Raw genomic sequence first — 20,042 nt, 5'->3', positions numbered from 1 at the left:
ACACACGAAACGCAGTGCTGCAGCATCTTTCAGGGCACAAACAACCACTTGCACTCCCGTGCTAATCAGCACCTTAGACGATTTGTTCTGCTTCGGTCACGAGACATACAGAGAGCAAATAATGCACATACGACAATATTGCAAAATGCATCATTTACCTTTCTACTATATTTATCGAGAATGACAATTTCACACTTAAACTTGTGAAGAAAATTATGGCTGAGTACTCTGAATAGTATTTAATACTACAGCTTGAAAACTTGGTAAACTACCTCCAACTACACATAACCCCTTCCCGTACCCACCACTACGGATACTAGGTATGTCGTATCGCCTAATTTTTTTTCTGAATTAATGGAATGAAAAATGTGATCGGAGGAAAGACCCACGCATGCAATGCTGTTCACTATTAACATTCACAGAAAGAATAACGGCAAGGGGAAACTATGTTCAAGCTCCTCTTGTTCAAGAAAGGAAATCATACAGTATATGTAGCAAGCTTAGTTGAAATTCCTCCAGGCGTTCCATAGTTACGATCGAACATACATACATGCGATTGTGCCTCTACCAGGAATCGAACTCAGGCCTTCTACACCAGTTGCAAGAAATCTAACAATTTTACCAAGAGAGGTTCCTGGAAAAAAATATGTCATATCACTAACAATTCGGTCATTTTGGGATCATCATAACAGATAGAACTAGATTTTTTAAGATATGAAGGTTGGTATGTGGTATATGAAATTGATAAAATTTTCCACTAGTTTACAAAAATGTGTACTAACTATTGACGTATGAATGCTCGTACCAGCCAATGTTTGTCTGGTCAGATTATTATTATTATTATTATTATTATTATTATTATTATTATTATTATTATTATTATTATTAGTGGTAGTGGTAGTAGTAGTAGTAGTTTTAAATTAGAATATTTTAACTGCACTGTTAAACTAACATCAATATTTTCCCTAATTTTCTAAAGAAGACTACGTCAAACACAGGGGTATTAAAATTGCATTTGTGCATTATTACATGTTTCTTCATGCCTGTTTGTAGCTGACAAGTAATTAATTTTCTTTTCAACCCTGTTCCGCATAAGTGAATACGCTAGGTCATCAATTATCCCTTTGTGTATCTTGTTAATCCTCACCACTCATTACCCATCTAAGGAAACTACGCTGCCTGGGTACTTTGTATTTTTTTTTTATCATTTTCGGAATGCATTGTGCGTTAGCGAATTCCTGCCTTCATTTAATAGTAGAGAGTATAAGAAAGGGGGGCTTTAAAACGTATTTTAAAATATTTTTTTTTTAAAGTATACTTACAGATGTGACGTTGAAATGACAATATTAATTATAATACTAGTTTTCGTAATTACCTTGTACTTTAATTTCTTCTCTTCCAAGAGATATTACCAAAGAATATTATAAAAGAAAAGTGTTAACGGCGAAGACCTTATTTATTTATATTTTTTGTTTAATTTGGTCTTTCGAAGATTTTGAGTACATGAACTAATAAGCTTAAAGTTCCTAACATCCACAAGTGATAATATACTCTACAATTAACATACTTCCAAAATTTGAATTAAAGAATAATAATAATAATAAAAGAGGCAGACTGGGCCGCACCTATGGAGGGGGCTCCGCCAGGTCCGGACCCCCAAAAACTCATCATATATTTGTACACTTTCTCAATAAAACTATTACTTGTTGAACAGAGAAATGATTGATGTAAAATGAAAATTTGATCTTACACTTCATCTGTACTCTTCCTTTTATAGAAACAATCTAGTTCTAGCTTTTTACTGAGAATATAGATGGAAGTATTTAATTACTTATTGTCTTTTCGGGTGCAGAATAATACCCGTTGAATACTAATTAGACGTAGTGGTTTGTAATATAGGACTCCCCTCATCTCAAGGCTTGCATCTCTCTCAACAAAAAATTCTCGTTTGTGCTCCTGAACACCGTCATACATATTCTATTCTAAAATGTATTTATGCTATTTTGTAAAATTAATTTATTATCTATTCTCCCTTATTTGTAAACGACTGTAAACAAAGTCATAAAGCGTCTGTTAGTCCAATGATCTTTGGTCACATGAACAGGATCATTACCTTTACCTATACTTTACTTACCAGGATTAAAAGTGGACCTGAAAAGATAGGGGAACGCTTGACGTCACGAAGTCCCCTGTGCATATTTTTACCGATTGTATTTTTTTTTTAGAAAGTGGGGGGATGCCACAGATATTTTTTGGGAGTAGGGAAACGATGTCCACCCGCCTTCTTCCTCATTTGACGTCAGGTGAATTCAAGAATGAATCGAAGGATATGAATTATTATCAGCGCAATGTCCTTATACCCAATTGTTTCCTTTATAGTGGCAATTAAATTAGTGTAGAAGAAATGAAATAATAACAATAATAATAATAATAATAATAATAATAATAATAATAATAATAATAATAATAATAATAATAATAATAATAATAATAATAATAATAATAATAATAATAATAATAATTATTATTATTATTATTATTATTATTATTATTATTACAGTTTAACGTCCCATGGTTATGCTCTTTAGGCTAAAGGAGTTGGATGATCAAAGAAGACGGCTAAAGGAGACAACGTGTATGAAAGGCACACGCGCTAGTCATTAGCCTAGCGGGTAGGACTAGGAGAGAGAGAATAAAAAAGAAGAAATCAAAGAATAGAAATCACAGTGTTAGTAAAACACTGCTAATGAAATTATATAAAGGCTCCATTCATAGTAATATTTTCAACTTTCCCCATAAGTGGTGACTGTGTGCAATTGTAATGTTAAAAATAATATTGAAAAAAAAAAAAACATGGATTATAACTTCATTGAAGGAAATAAGACATTTACGGCGACATGTAGAAAATCAAGATACATCATGAAGACAGAGTTTCCTCAGAAAGTGAAGATAAAATACGGAAAGTATCTCCGGAAAACGAAGACGTCTGGTAACCTTAATTTAGTATCACTTGTGATTGTTTATTTGTAGTTCAGCTTGCAGTTTAGAGCTTTCAACCTCTATTTCTATGGAAATACACAACCAAAACGTTAAAAAACGCTATTCTAAGTACGAACGGCTAAAATGTCCATGAAAATTTGCTTTAACGATCTCCATTGTGGAAGGATTTTAAGATACTACTTCACTTTTAACGGCTATGTAAGAAAAAGTACCTTTTACGTTTTCTTTGTTTGTTCGTTATGGTCTCTGTAATGATTGAAATGTTCGACTGACGCGAGTCAATTTTAAATGCTAAAGAAATGAAATCTATAATATATGATTAGTCAAAGTAATCTCTGATTGAGCCACACACTTCTGCTTTTGCTCAGATATCGGTTGGATTCTATGACGAAGGTCTGTTCAACCTCATGTTAGACCGTTCGGACATTAGGTAAGTTCCTCCCTGCCAAGAAGTAATCAAAATGCGGAAGAGGAGGGATAAGCGTCCGGTGAATACAATGGGTGATGGGAAGATTTTGTGCTGCAACTCATGGAAAGTCCGCACCGTGTTTTGAGAGACATGTCGGTAAGCGTGGTCACATAATATGAGGCCAACATGTCTGTTGACCATTCTGGGCGTCTGCGGTGCATTTCACAGAGTTAACGATCCGCAGTAATAGTTTCGCCTTGACAAAAGAAGACTTGATGGATTACCTCCATCGCAGACCACCTTAAAAGCAGCATATTCTGTAGATGGAAGAGTGGTTCTGGAAACATCCTGAATGTTTATGAGTATCATAACAAATCATTTTCCATCAAAAGTGACAACCACATACTGGAAATCCTCCCGTTATTTCGTACTCCCGAAGAACAGCACACACCAAGAAATTGATTATTGTTGGTCGGATGTCAACTAATTACGAATTATATTTCTGAACTTCCGACATCTACAGACATGTTAACCTGTCACGTATGAGGGATAATGCAAAGCGGCGATCACACTACTCGGGGAAGTGAGGAAGGGAGAAAGAAATGGGAAAGTTAGGAAGTGTCCTGGGACTTTTATGTTAGGTACAATCTCCTGGTGGGAATAATGACAACCCAGGGAAACTTTACTCTGGATGGCTGGCATGAAACGGTTTTTTACACTTTCCCGTCCGAGTGTCTTTATCCGGGAATCCAACCTGGGACCATTGGCACTAAAGGCAAGAGTGTTTGCAACTAGGCTACGCGGGGCCACCGGTGTCAAGTCATACAACATGATTTCAATTTTTTCACTTTACCGATTGCGCGGAGCTCCCGAACGACACAGACATCGTCTGTAATTACACGAACCCTTCTCAGTTCCAATGTGTTTCTACAAAGCTCATCAGAACATGCTGTTGGTTGGTGGCCGCAGGGCAAATTTGTCAACGCTGTGTCATCGACTCTAAATTTCACACCGTCCCAACTACATTCATATGGTGCGTTTATTCACCACTCTTAGCCCAAATGCACTGTTGATTCCTAGATGTACACTATGTTCCAGTGTTGAAGGAAAACATTCTCCTCAGTGTAATTTCATACTACGCAATTCAGGAACAAATTGCCTTCTTTTATTCCAACTTATTATCTCAATAGAGTTAAAGGCGTCATCCGCGTGATACCGGTTCATTCATTTGTTGCGTTACAGAGGCTAGTTACGCCCGATACATTGTAAGATTAAATGATATAAGGAGTAATATGTGCTCAACATACAACAAAACTCAATGACCGACGATGTAATATTATGACAATTTACTCAACTCCTACCAAAGTCGTGGAGCTTCCTTGTGACTATGTAATTAGCGTACATTCCTTCCGCGAGCAAATCCGAGCAGTGTTTCTTTCAGAAAAAATGTTCTGGGGGGGCACACTTAGTATTCCGGGGGGAAATGAAATGAAATTAAATCCGTGAGTTTTACGTCCCACGGTTATGGCGGTGAGGCTAAAGGAGACGGTGATTATGAGAAATGAATAAAATGGTGGAATGAAGAAAGTGGGAGGAAACGGAAGAACCCCGAGAAAACCCACGCACACGGTGTTTGTCCACCACAAAGTTCACTTGGCGGGAGCAGGGTTTGAACCCGGGACCCCATGCACCAGAGGTATTCCGGGGGGAACTACTGATACTATTCTATTTATTATTATATTATAGACGTATTATTTTGGTCTGCTCCGGGGGGGGGCAGTTCCCCCCAAAAAAACATGTCTCGAAGAAACACTGGACGATTTCCGGTAGGAGTTCATGAAGCTCAGATGCCACATTAAGCTTTAGGTCTACGTCAGTATAAGCTCGGTGCCTGAAAGAGACGTTAAACTGCAATTCAACCAACGAGCAATACGCATTCAAAGTTTGATTGTTTTGTTAAAAAATGAAACAAAGTATAAACATGTTTGTTTCGTAACTTATAGAATTGTTCCGAACGGATTTAAAAATGTTTCAAAAAAATTTGAAACATTTTAACATAATTTGAAGGAATAGTAAAGGAAGATTTAAAACGTTTTAACGTAATTTGAAGAGATAACTTTAATTCATTTCATTAATGTTAAGCGCACCAAATTAATAATGAGATTCAAGTTGCGGATGTATTTAACTTCGCAAGCAACATGTATAAAAAGGAATACAAAATGAAATTTTACTCTAAATAATGAAAAGACGAAGACAAACTTATCATATATTACTGCTGTCTTTTATTTACCTCTTTTAGTCGTTTTTTGTTTTCAAAATACGCAATAAAGATGAGACTAACCGTTGAGGACGTCACAAAAGCCTCTTCCAGCCAACATTCACAGAACGCAAGAGCAAGATGAGATATGCTTCCACTATATAGCAGGTGAAATTCTGTTGCCTAGCAACGTCCAATTTGTTCTCAAATGAGCGAATTCTGAAGCAATACTATATCCTTCTAAATCTCTAAATCCTGGGTATCTAGTAAATATCTATGTGAGAGAAACATTGAGAAAGCAATAAATAAAACATATTTTGGATTAGAGATGGCGACTCTCACTCATTTTGCCCTCATGAGAACCACTCTCACTCTCATTTTGTATATGGTATTGAGGGCGAGTGAGGGGTATGGTCATCACTAGTATCTTAGGGTGAGGGAGATCATTAAGAGTGAAGAATGAGTGTGGGGAGTTGAATGAGGATGATTTAATTAAGTGAAGATGAATGACAATACGAATATTAATAAGGGTGAAGGCGAATGCAAGGGAATGTTAGGGAGTTTATTGAGGTTTAGAGCGAGTGAGTATAGGGAGTTAAGTGAGGGTGAGCCAGGGGCGTATCCAGGACGGACTTCTGGAGGGGACGGTGGGTTGTTATACTGCTACTTAGAGTTACTTTTAAGAGCTCCAAACTGTGGGTAGGTTTTATTTATATATAAAATAAGAAAATTCCGTCTTTGGGGGTAGGGGCGATCCTTCTCCCTCCTTGACCCGCTCCTGGGGTTAGTTTGAATAGATGAGTAAGGGTAAGTGAGGGTGGATGAGTAGGAATGTGAGGAAGTTCATTGAGGATGTCGGTATCCATCATATTCGAGTGCAAGATAGCTGAATCAACCTGTATATACAAAGTTTATTAATATATGCACCCCGGACAAAAAAAAAAGTCACCCCAGCGTGAGAGCAAGGTTGCGTCGGCAAACAGGTACAGGTGGCGTATTGGTCGAATCACATGGCCAAACGTGCCTACACTGCCTCGAGGCGATCAGAGGGCATTACTGTGGAGTGACACAGAACCGATAGAAGCGGTGTGTGAGCGGTAAGATGGGGAAGAGCGCTGACGTGAATGAGTGGCAAAAAGGGGCAATCGTGTTTGGCCGTGTCCATGGCCACACAATGATGGAAGTTACCCGATTTGTTGGTGTTTCGCGGCGGACTGTTCAACGTGTCTACAAGCAGTGGTGTAACACATGTGGCCATGAACCACGACGCCAGAACTGTGGTCGGAAAAAGATTCTTACAGATCGGGCCCGAAGACATGTTGCCAGGCTTCTGAATCGAAATCGCTTCCAAATCCGCCAGGAATTACTGCAGTCCGTGAATGAAGGCCTAGTCCAACCTCTCAGCAAGAGAACATTGCGACGGGAACTGCATGCAATGAACATAGGAGTTGGGTACATCGCAAAAGGCTACTGCTCACACATGCACATAAAGTTGCTCATCTGCAATGGGCCAATAAGCATCAAACATGGACAGTAGCAGACTGGCGCCGTGTCATATTGTCTGACGAATCACGATTTTGCCTGTATTCGAATGATGCCCGGCGTCGTGTCCGGGGGTGGGTCTATCATGTTCTGGGGGTGTTTTTCGTACTATGAGGTGGTCCCATTCATTAAGGAGTCCACGAACATGAACTAGCACGTTTATTTGAACATCCTGGACGAGCAGGTGTTGCCCTTCAGTCACTTTCTTCGTGATGACTTTGCTATAGACAACCCCATTTTTCAAGACGAGAACAGTATGGTTCACAGAGCTGGACCCATATGTGACTGGTTTGAGAAACACTCAGGTACCCTACCACAAATCGAATGGCTCGCAAAATCGCAGGACCTCAACCTAATTGAGCATCTGTGGGATCAGTTGGAACAGCGGGTGAAACGTTGACATCAGCATCCCCGACGTTTGGTGGAATTGCGTGATCTTATCCTCCGTGAGTGGGTTCAACTGGATGTGACGGCAGACCCTTGTAGACTCCCTTCCCGACCGCATCCAGGTGGTTATCCAGGCCAGAGGCGGCGCTACACGGTATTAACGTAAGTACCAAGGGAGTAACTAATTTTTTGTCCGGGGTGATATTATAATATATTAATACATTATAATTATTTTTATACAGCACACTGCTGCTGTAGTCTATGATGGTTTTAACATAAAAACTACAATAATTTGAATTATTATTACAGGTAGTATGAACCTCACTGTTAATACGACTGTGTGTCACTGTTAGAAGTGTTGTGTAGAGTTGTCAGATCTTTCGTTTACCCGTATGGTGTACGCTATACTTTTTTTATTTTCCCTTAAAACGACCGTTTCGGACTTTTAAACAAATAAAAGAAATAATAGTCCTGAACATTTCAAAAATTCTTTGTACGTAAGTTACTGCGAAACAAAATTAATTAGAGGAACTGGTTTCTCACATTGTTAACAACGCAATCCGACACAACCTGGCTGATATGTAACTTATTGTTTAGATAGAAAATGCAACAGGTTGCGTCTCTATCTATATATATAAAAGAGAACGCACAAATCCTTTGTGAACTCATCACGCTAATACGGCTGAACCAATTTCTTTCATTTTTGGGGGGTTATTAGGATTTGGACCCTAGATGGTTTTTATCATATCACTTTAATTTTTAATTACCAGTGTCTTGAGATAATTGACCATTCAAGTGTCCATACGTACAAATCCTTTGTTATTAGTTCATCATAGGTAAAAATAAACGTATTTATATGCAACCCGCATGACCATGTGACTCGGCGGGTTAACATAAATGACAGGCGATATAATGTTAACATTTACTGGAATCTACTATGGTTTTTATCATATCACTTGAAAGCGAAAAAGTAAAAATTATCTAATTAACAAGGTTTATTGCGTTCCGGGGTGACCGCAGCGAAGCGGGGTGAACGCTGCTAGTCTCTTATATTAACTTAACAATAATTTGGTTTTAGCATCTTAACATTCGTCTGTCAACATTGCCTCGATCATATGACAGTTTCAATCGTGGTATAATGATATTGTAGTGGGTCTAAGTGATTTGTCTTTATTCATTAAATATTAAATAATGCAAACACAATGAACAGTAATATACATCTAAGAAACTATAAATAAACAATAACAAAATAACAATGTGCAGTAAACGAGCATATAAGTGAAAAGAACAACAATAATATATGTGCATGAGGGTAAATAAACAGGGAAAATGCAAGTAACGAGTAGAAAACATAATATATAAACTGAAATGATATGATGAAATTATAATGGATAAATAGCACTAGACGCCACATCACTAGGTTTTGTTAGCAAACAGATGAAATTATCTTCTGTTCCTGGGGTCACTGAGGAACTGGTGAAGACAGGGGAGGCCCATATTAGTTGGTAATCGCTGTGCGTATGATGGATAAACATGAGGTGATAGATGACGTGGATGATAAATGGTAAGTACATCAGGGTCTCTGTTGGCAGGATCCAACTGGAGGTGATACAGTGTCATATAATGTTGTAGCGGAGAGTCCAAGTATCGTGGTGGTGCATCGTTGTCTCGATCGTAGAGTAGGATATCCTGTAGCATTTCATGGTGTAACTCAAAACGTGTAGTAATGTAGCGGATTCGAAGTCATTCCAAATGTGGGAGTAAAGACAGAAAATCAATAAGGTTGTACAGGAGCCTAGTTGGATTGGCAATCTGATTCGAAATGCTAATCTTAAGGCATGTCTCTCCATGATACACAACTTTTGATAATATCTGTCACAAGCAGAGACCCAAGCCGTATGACTATAAATTAAGGTACTTCTCATGAAAGCTTTGTAGGTATGGAGGACCATAGAAGGTTTTAGGCTCCAACTTGTACCAACTAGCTGTTTAATCGAATTCAGTCTATTTTGGGATTGAGTGACAACCTTCTTAAGATGTTGGATCCAAGATAGTTTTTCTGTCAAAGACGGTGCCAAAGTAAGCCAGAGTCGAATAGGAACTGATGTATGTTCTACATGGAGACATAGTAAATTCGTGTTTCGGTAGACTCTGGAGCGCCGTCCTGGTGGTAAAAATACAAGTGAATATGTCTTCACAGATTTAATACTCAATCTCCATACATTACACCAGTCTACAAATCTATCAATAGCAGGTTGCATAAGTCGATTAATTTGCTGAATACTACGGGCTGTTGAAAGAAAAACTGTGTCGTCAGCTAACTAATAGATTTGAATGTTGTCTGGTAATCTCAGATCGGCAACGTATAAGAGTATAAGAGATAGAGGAGAGGCGACAAAGACGAACCTTGAAGAACTCCAGAGTGTAAGAAGATCGGATGAGAAAGAGCGCTGTTTATAGATATGTATGTCAGACTTCCCGTTAAAAAGGAATTGATGAAGCACATATAGGAAATAGGTAATGTATATTGATATAGTTAATAAATAAGCCCAGGATGCCAAACTTTATCAAATGCTCTCTCGAGGTCAAACGTGAGTAAACAGGAAGAAAGGCCCCGATTATATTGGTTACAGACGGCGGTCGTAAGACAAAATAGCTGATCTAAGGTGCTGAAATGAGACCGGAAACCAGCTTAATGGATTGGCAGAAGATTGTGACGTCTGATATGATCATGAATTCGGCAAACAAGAATCCGTTCTAAGATTTTACAAAGGCAGCTAGTTAGATGAATTGGTCGATACGACTGAACATCTAATGGTGGTTTCTTTGGCTTGAGAAATAATAGAACTTTGGAATACTTCCAATCAAGTGTAAAAAAAAAAAAACAGTTCGGAGGATGAAAGTATAAAGATGGCTGAGGAATAGAAGAAAAGTAGGAAACGCATGTTTGATGAGTACATAACTAACTAACTCTATGGAATATGAAGCCCGGAGGTTCAATGCCGCGTTCATAAAAGCTTTCCACTGACTTCTATCCTTAGCCAATTGGATCCAGTTTCTTCTTGGTATTCCTATCTATGCGAGATCCATCTTAATATTGTCTTCCCATCTGCGCGTAGGTCTTCCCAATGGTCGTTTTCCAATTGGTCTTCCAGTCAAGATTTTGAAAGCGTTTCTACTTTCTTCAATTCTAGCTACATGACCTGCCCACCTAAGCCTCCTAGACTTGACGACCCTAACAATTTTGGGTAAACCGTATAAATTATGTAGTTCCTCGTTATGAAGTTTCCGCCATTCCCCATTTCCGTTCCTCTTGGGTGCGAATATTCGTCTCAGGATCTTGTTCTCAATACTTTCAGTCTATGTTCTTCCCTCAGACTAAGCGACCATGTTTCGCAATCATACAGAACAATAGGCATGATTATCGTTTTGTATATTTTAAGCTTCAAATTCCTCGACAGAATTCGCGACGACAAGAGATTTTAAACCGAATACGACGAATTTCCTGCTTTTAGTCGACATTTAATTTCTTCTTGAATATGATTTTTGTCTGTTAATATTGATTCTAGATATTTGAAACTATTCACTTTATCAAAAGTATTATTTAATATTTTAACGCATCCATTATTTGCCGTGTCACGGTCCCTACGCAGTTCCGTGTATTCAGTTTTCTTTGCATTTACTTCTAAACCCATGTCCCTGCAAGCGTTTAATAAGATCTCTGCATTTCTTTCTATTGTTCTCCTATCACCCCGTATTAAATTTACATCATCATCATATGCCATAACCTGGTGAATACCGTTCAACTCTAGGCCCTGGTTGCTATCTTTGATTTTCCTTATAGCGTATTCCAGAACAAAGTTAAATAATAATGGTGACAACGCATCTCCTTGTTTCAGGCCATTTTCGACGTGAAACTCGTGGACAAAAATTTTCCCACCCGGACTTTACTTTGGGATTCATTTAAACCTATTTTAATTAATCTAATTAACTTTGTCGGTATTCCAAGTTCTGTAAGAACGTTGTGTAATGTTTCTCTCCTAACCGAGTCGTACGCCTCTCTAAAATCAATAAATAGTTGATGTACCGGGGTATTGTATTCCCACTTTTTTTTCGAGTATTTGGCGAATGGTAAATATTTGGTCGATAGTTGATCGATTTCGTCTAAATCCGCACCCATAATCTCCAATAATTTCAGCTGAGGTATCTGATTCATTAGTTGTTGAAGACCAATCCATTTTATTTGTTTGCTTGTTGTAGGCAGTACTAGTGCGTGGCCGTTTTAGAGGTTCAGAGGTAGAGTCACGCCCGTGTGGTGATCTAGAACGAGTTCGTTGATCTCGAGGTGAACTGTCTTCAGTATCAATGTTGTCCCCGGTTTATATATTACTGCTTCCCTTGGTGCCAGTAACAATACGGGGATGAGTTTTCTGACGTCCGTCCATTGGTCCAATATTAATAGGAATTTATTGTTCGAGATGCAGTGGTCCGGAAGCGTTGCCAAGGTCCGTCACAATGAGTATGGAGCCTAGGGCCGAAGGTCAAATGAAGATAGTAGCGAAATGAAAGATGAATAAATGTATTTCAAAAAGCAAGATTGCCCTCCGAAAGTGAGAACTCTCGTCAATCCTCTAAGTGCGTAAGTGTGCTATGCTCACAAGTACGTTTTACAATACTTGGTCCTCGCTGGCACATTAACTAACACAAGAGAGGCTAGGCTTCTTGGTTAAGTAAGTATGTCAACACAAACCACATCGCCTCCAAAGCATATCAGAAATATCTCCTTACTGGCTGTTAGTATTTGCATTGTTTTTTACTGTTTGGTATGAGCATAGTTTTGCGAAATATATTTCGCATTTATGGCAAGTAACTAATAACATTCTATGTTTTCAGTGATCGGTCACAATAATATTGTTGTAAATCTGTAACTCATCTGACAACAGTTACACAGATAAGTGTGCTTCCATCTGTTTTCTTTATCTGTTAATCTTGTGACTTAGCACGTATGAACTTAAGATGGCAGAACTGTTGCCTGTGTAATTGTTATCAGACGATTCACAGGTTTACAACAATATTATTGTGACCGATTACAGAAAACATACAATATTATTCGTTACTTAGCATAAGTGCCAAATATATTTCGCAAAGCTTTCCTCATATTAAACGATAAATACAAATGCAAATTCTCTCAGGTAGTAACCAGTTGTTTCTGATATGCTCGGAAGGTGATGTGCTTGGTGCTGAATTATCACACAAGTAACACGCTATAGTGGTAGTCATTTTGTGTTGTTTTTTTTACAGTGTACATACGAGTAAATATATCAACACTATTTCACCAGAATAAAACTCAGACCTTAATGGCGAGAAATATATGTTTTTATGTCATAAAAATTATTTTCCTCGTAAATTATGCATGAGAATTTATTCTCAACCATGATATTCAGCTCAAATCTATTGACTGCTGTGTCTCATCTTTGCACAACATTGCACAAAACAAAAATTTCAGTATAAGAGGAAATCGTAATTTTGGGTTACATCTCATTAAACATATTATATATGGTGGTCTTAAAGTATAGTGTCACAGTTAAGAGTTTGGTAAAGGTATACTTCAGTAAGAGCTTCATTTTAATTCGATTGAATGGTCTTGTACTATGGAACTCTATGTCCTATGGAACCGGGAGGTTCAAAACCATGTTCACTGCCCACTAAGTTTTGTCCTTAATCTACTGGATCTAGTTTACTTTGTATTTGTATTTCTGCGAGATCTATCTTAATATTGTCTTCCCATTTGCGCCTAGGTCTTCCGAATGGATGTTTGCAATTAGATTTCCAGTCAAAACTTTGAAACTGTTCCTTTGTTCTATTCTGGCTACATGACCTGCCTACCTAAGCCTCCTAGACTTGATGACCCTAACAATGTTTGGTAAGTGGTATAAATTATGCAGTTCCTCGTTATGAAGTTTCCGCTATTCTCCATTCCCGTTATTCTTGGGTCCGAATATTCGCCTCAGATTTTATTATCCAATACTTTCAATCTGTGATTCTCCCTCAGAGTAAGCGACCATGTTTCTTAACAATATATGGTTCTTGTACAGCATGAATTATTATATTTATTTTAAAAAAAAGATTTTCTCGGAAACAACGCGTAAGGTCTTACACTGTCTCATATCATTTTGTTCAGTTAATCAATTATGTTAACTGGTCTATGTTTTATCTCCGAACATTTTCCCATTATATTAATAATATTCTATTATTATTATTATTATTATTATTATTATTATTATTATTATTATTATTATTATTATTATTATTATTATTATTATTATTATTAAATTTCAGTGGAAACACAAACTTCTCAAGGTAAAAATAATAGGAGCAAGAAATATCGTTGCTTCAATGATTACCTTATGTTTGGATCTGCCGTCCTAATTTGTATCGATGCCTATCTCTGCCCATACTAAAGAAAAAAAAACCTATAAACAGACTAACCCAAGATGCACAATAAAAGTCCCACCCAAAGACATCTAGCTAGACTAAGTAAACAGCTTCTGTTCTCCAGACTCCTCTCTCTCTCTCTCCCTTCTGATCATTACTGAAAGGGATTTTCTACGCTCACGTAAGGCAAACACGGAAACGTGTCTTATCAACGGAACTAGTGCAGCACACGTACTTCTCAGCGCAATCTAGAAACCTCCTGTAATAATGATAATAATAATAAAAATAGATGGCCTTCGTCATTAAGGATGCAGAAGCTTACCCCAACATGGTTTCTTCGATATTATCGGAATCATTCTATTGTATTTCTGCGACATGATAACACAAGAATCATCTTAGCTCAACTACTGTAAAAGCATCAGGTTTTTGTTAGTTTTTTCTCCCTGATTAAAGTTTCCACTTAGTAAGCAACTCTACGTTCAGCTTGTATCTTGAAAGGAAACTTCAGGAGATTTAATGTAGTTTGACATTCCCCGCACCGTTCGGGAATTTCTACATATGTTTAATATTTCACAATATCATTATCGTTTAACGAGGGGGAAAATATCCAGAGGAAAATTATAGATCAATATAACTCATTGAGTTAAAAAAAGTGATACGGGAAAGTGATCCTAATGTGTAGTTTTCGATAAAATGGAGAGATTTTTTGTATATCTAAAAATTGATGCTCCACGATAACCACACTATCTATTAGAAATTAAATGAAATTAGAGCTTTCAGATTGCCTCACGATTATGCCCTTTAGGCTAAAGGTGACGATGATTAAGGCAAGTGAATGATGATGGAGGAATTGGTGGAATGAGAATATGAGAGGAAACCATGATGTGAACGCTGAAACTGATTGGTATCTGTTGACCCCAGTGACGACGCTAGTAGGGGGAGGGCTTCCCTAATAACTTAGCCCGTCCCCTCGACTACTCCCCAGACATATTGAAATGAAATGAAATTTTGAGTTTTACGTCCCACGGTTATGCTGGTTAGGCTAAAGGAGACGGTGATAATGAGTAATGAATGAAATGGTGGAATGAAGAAAGTGGGAGGAAACGGGAGAACCCCGAGAAAACCCACGCACACGGTGTTTGTCCACCACAAAGTTCACTTGGCGGGAGCAGGGTTTGAACCCGAGACCCCTAGCACCAGAGGTGAACGCTCTACCACTGAGCAACCGCGCCCCCCCAGACATATTGTATCGTAGTGTAGGTCAAGTATTATCAGTGGTGCTATTCTAATGTTTTAACAACCGGTTCTGTAGAAAGGTAACAACAAAGTAGAAAAAAATAATTTTTTTACTGGATACCACAAGTAACAGGTAGAGACCTAGAGAACATCCTAATACAAGGTGGTGTGACGAAATTAGGTAACACTGCGAAAATCTTGCAAACACTTATCCAAGATGGATGGTCGTCAAAAAATATTGGAAAGACCTTAATCCAGCAATGGATCAACAATTGTTGATATAATAGCATATATGCGTTCCAAATATAAATAATCCTCACCACTACACTCATGGGATCCCAGTTCTCATTCTTGATATATGAGCATTTGAGATTAAGGAATAAACGCTTATACGAGAGCTGTCCAGTAAGTAACATATGTTTTGAAATAAAGAGTAACAGAATGAACAAAACAAATTGTATTATATACTTTTGAAAGGTACATTCTTAAGTTATTTTTCTACATAATTGCCATGCAAATTAAGGTACTAATCACACTGTGGCACAAGGTTTTCAATACCGTCGCGGTAGAAATCTGTCGCCTGCGATTTCAACTACTGGCTTTCACCAGCATGCAGTTCGGTGTAAGTATCAAAGTGTTGTTTAATGAGCCATGTCTTCATCGTTAGGAAGAAGTGGTAGTCGCTCGGCGCCAAATCCGGGCTGTATGGTGTTCGATCACCTCCTATCCAAAATCAACCAAGAGCTCTCGGGTACGCTTGGTCGTGTGTGGACTCGGCCGTTACTGATTATACCATGTCTGTACACTTCACACAGTTAGCGATGAATTTCAATTCGTTTGCAGTTTTTTTTTTTTTTTTTTGCCAACCAAACCTAATCACAGAACGTACCTCACAACATGTGGGATTTTCTATTGCAGCGCACATTGTAACACGTCTCAAAAAGCACAGTAAGAGCGTCACAGTCCTCACGCTAACATAGCTGGATACGTACTGAGTGTGGCAACGTTCTGACACCAAGATGGCAACTCTAGTCCCGCCCACTGCTGCAATAGGCCAAAACGTCTGGTACTTTCTCGACAGCCCTCAACCTTGTTCTGAGAGATCATACAGTTGTAACTGTAAGAATTTCTAAAAACAAAGATAGTTAAACTAAAATTTACTGTTTCTAGGTATAACAGAATAAAATTTACTGTTATGTTTGGGTATAACAAACGGTTCTGTGAACTCGCTGAGTATTACAAAACCTGTATATTTTGTTTACTAAAAATAGCTGACCTCCCGCTTGCTCCCCTAAGAAATTAAAGCTGGTGTCGTTATTCGTTGACCCTAACGAGTTTTGTTTATGATATGAGTGCAAATGGGACAATACAATGTACTGAAAGTTCAAAATAATTTTCGCCTTTGTGATTTTTTTTAAAAAATTTAAAGTATTTCTAGCACACTATAACGACAACGATATTTTAGGCTTTTCTCTTTCTATTTTTACGGTCAACGAAAATTGATCCAATATTTAATTACCTATATACCTCTTAATTTCGCGTATATTGATTTTTATCTGATAGTATCACCAATTATAATAAAGCAGAAATTTGTAGAACATTAAATTATCTTTCCAACGGTACCAATATTGTTAGGTTTACTTCCAAAAATAGCCGTACAGCGAGGTAAGTTTGAAGGAAAGTGCACTTTGATTCGAATGCTGATGCTCTGAATGGCACCACTGAATTTCAGCTCACGTCAGTCAATAAAGGTTTTGTTTTCGAGATAAAAGCTGATTTTTTCCAAATATTTGAAGAACAGTTCTCACCCTTCTCCCTTGAGCTCCCCTGCACTGTCATGATCCTTTCTAGATCTCCGATCACTTGATACGACCGTGCGTTAAGGATCACAAAATTTTGAGATAAGTATAAATGTATTTTATAGTGTTAAAATCTATTTACAGTTGATATTCAGGTTGATTCAGATTTTTCAACTCTATTTTTGTGCAGTATTTCCACTGGTCGTTGAAAATAATTCCTTATTTCTTTAACAAAAATCTTATCTAACCATAATTAAAAAAGCAGAAAATATAAATAAGGTAAGAACATATGTGAAGATGTCTTAAGTAAGGGCAAACATCATTTACAGGTGATATATATAGGGTGATTGATAACATCGTTGTAAAGCTGAAGGGTATTTTTAAAATCAAGAATTGTCTGTATTTTCTCAATGGTCACTTTAAAAAATGTTTTTGCAGAAGCCTCGATAACTCTATTTGTATGTTATTTATGAGAATATTACATCGAATTTCATTAAATACTTACTAATTAGTGGAAACAAGCAAAACTATAATAATATTCTACATTATCATATCAAATCTGCACAAAATTACATATTTCTTTAGTCTCTTGAATCCTCATCAGATGAATAATTTTCTGGCACGTAAGTGTTTATAAGTAAGTTATAACAATTGTTACCATTACAGCTACAGGTTTTCAGGCACTCCACTGAAGCCTACACACTCTTGCAATTGTTTGTGTTCCACATATGTTTACATGTACAAAATTTTAAGTCTGGACAACTTTTAGCCATAGACTCCTGAGTGGTCCATTTGGGCACCAATTTTCCATTCGTAGTTTGCCAACCAAAATGTTCGAGTTGAAGGAAGTAAATATTCGAGTCACTGGAGTGCCGCTAAATGTATGTTTCAATTTGTGCTCGCTTGATGTGGAGCATTAGAGCACACTTCATTGCTGGAAGATGGTCTCCTTTTTTGTGACCGACCAAATCAGCGTAGACAGCACTGATCGAAGATTTTTGTGAATCGGTGTAGAGATTCACCACAAATTCTTCTGCAAGTGCTATCGTCTCATTATAGACATTACCAGATCCTTAGCAAGTATGATTTTTTACAATATACATCGGGTTGAACGAAACTTAATAACCATGTGTTCTGCCTCCCGACTAAGATTGTAAAATCGCGTTCCTACGTCATGCATAGGTTAGCTGGAAATGACATATTCAAATAATCTGTATTATTTAGACTGGATAACCTCTTCGCAAAAGAGAGCTTCTATACCATACACTGGTCAATTAGATTTGTATCATTGAAACTGTAGGCTATTCTGTCATTGTAAAAGTGAACTTCTACGTTATACATCACCCAGTTGGAAATAACTCATTGAAACGATGTGTATCATTTAGACTTATGCTCTCATTGAAAAGCGTGCTTCTACATCATATGCTGGCCAGTTGGAAACGACTTATTTAAACGATCTGTGTTATTGAAACTGTGTACTGCAATTGTAAAAGCACACAGTACATCGACCTACGTAATACATCGATCAGTTGAAAATATTAGGACTAAAATATTCGTCACCACTTATCAAGTTAATTCAAGGTCACTTGCTTTAATCTCACATCACTTTATCATCAATCTGATACTGCGATTATGAGAGGCTGAGGTTGAATCTTATATAAACAGGACTGCCCCTGGAATTCTGTTTGTCCCTTTACTTTCGTTAGCTTATTCTACTGTTCTTAAAAACACCATTGAAATGTTGAGATAGGTTGAATTTGGTTGCTTTTGGATTTAGCAATCTTTTCAGCACCGACTTTACACGAGACGTGGATATACAGCTTACCATGAGATCCGAAGTACATGAGTTCCCACCGGAAATCGAAGCTAGATCTCTTGCATAAGCTAAGCTAAGTTAAGCAAGTAAGCTAACCGTATAGCCACAAGGGAGTTTAAGTTAGGGCTGGGAAGCAGGGAAGCTTCAAGTGATAAATTTAGCCATAGGCATTGGTTCGTATTACAGCATTGTTTGACAATTTGACATGCTTTATTATTGATTGGTCCGATTTTGGCACGATCGGATTACGATATTGATACATGATCGTTAGGATACATGACAAACAACAATAGGTACAATCTGCTACTTAACAGCGTATTTTGTTGTTAGATAGAGGGTCGTGAAAACCTAATAATAATATAAATAAATAAATCATTAAATTTTGACAGTGACTGACTTACTTATCAAAACCTATAAGATACTTCCTCTAAATATAGAAACTTTAAATTGGCCACAAATATGAGAATAGTTACATAAGAAGTTTTCAATTATGTCAAAGATAATATAAAGAAAGGTTTAAACTACGGTGAACTTCAAACTAAATTTGTAATTCTGATAGAAAGAACTTTTACATGATTGAGGCAAGAGAGTATAATTATAAGAGAAAAAGAGTATACACTGAAAAAAAGGTTTGGTCAAATGATCAAAAAATATGTACTGGTGACCAAATCGTTTGGTCAATTTAGCGCCAACCAAACGTTTGGTCACCAGCATGAAATAATTTGGTTATGATTTGTTTGGTTGCGGGAACCTAGTATTTGGTTACCAGTAGAAAATATTCATTTCGTAAGTGTAACCAAATAATGACCAAATAAGTAGGATTTGGTCAGTGGCGGCGATTGGACGTTAAAAGTGGGGGGGCAAGACATGATCTGAATATTTGTATATCAGTGGTAGTTTCACTGGTTGTTTCTAACACTTTGTTTGACGAAAGGTTGTATAACTAATAGGATACTATCTTTTTATGTTAAAATACCGTACATTGTATTTTATATTTTATTAAGTAAATTGACAAAAGCAACACAAGTAGGTACTCTTACACAGCGAAGATGTAAGAAGAGATTTGATTCCTTGCTTATGAACGTCTTAAAATTCTGTCTGGAAAATTGTGTGATCAGATTACCGGTAACTATTTAATAACAAATTTGCGAAACAAATAAA

The 20,042-nt window shown here is 37.3% G+C and overlaps 2 protein-coding genes across 3 annotated transcripts in view; one reads left to right on the top strand and one right to left on the bottom strand.

The window, feature by feature from the left end:
• Positions 1-20,042, bottom strand: part of mtd (TLD domain-containing protein mustard) — a 1,050,893-nt gene that overhangs the window by 759,907 nt on the left and 270,944 nt on the right. The window lies entirely within an intron of this gene.
• LOC145692491 (uncharacterized) lies at positions 6,769-7,203 on the top strand. The gene has a single exon (XM_081767800.1). The coding sequence runs from the start codon at positions 6,769-6,771 to the stop codon at positions 7,201-7,203; it is 435 nt and encodes a 144-aa protein (XP_081623926.1).

Source organism: Thermobia domestica, chromosome 8 (genome assembly GCF_964235325.1).
Source record: "Thermobia domestica chromosome 8, izTheDome1.hap1.1, whole genome shotgun sequence".
NCBI lineage: Eukaryota > Metazoa > Arthropoda > Insecta > Zygentoma > Lepismatidae > Thermobia > Thermobia domestica.
The sequence above is the reverse complement of the archived record's forward strand: the minus strand, read 5'-3'. Positions and strand labels throughout refer to the sequence as shown.

What these genes read in the sequence shown, in the direction of transcription:
- LOC145692491 (XM_081767800.1), top strand. Translation starts at nt 6,769, where the DNA reads ATGGGGAAGAGCGCTGACGTGAATGAGTGGCAAAAAGGGGCAATCGTG.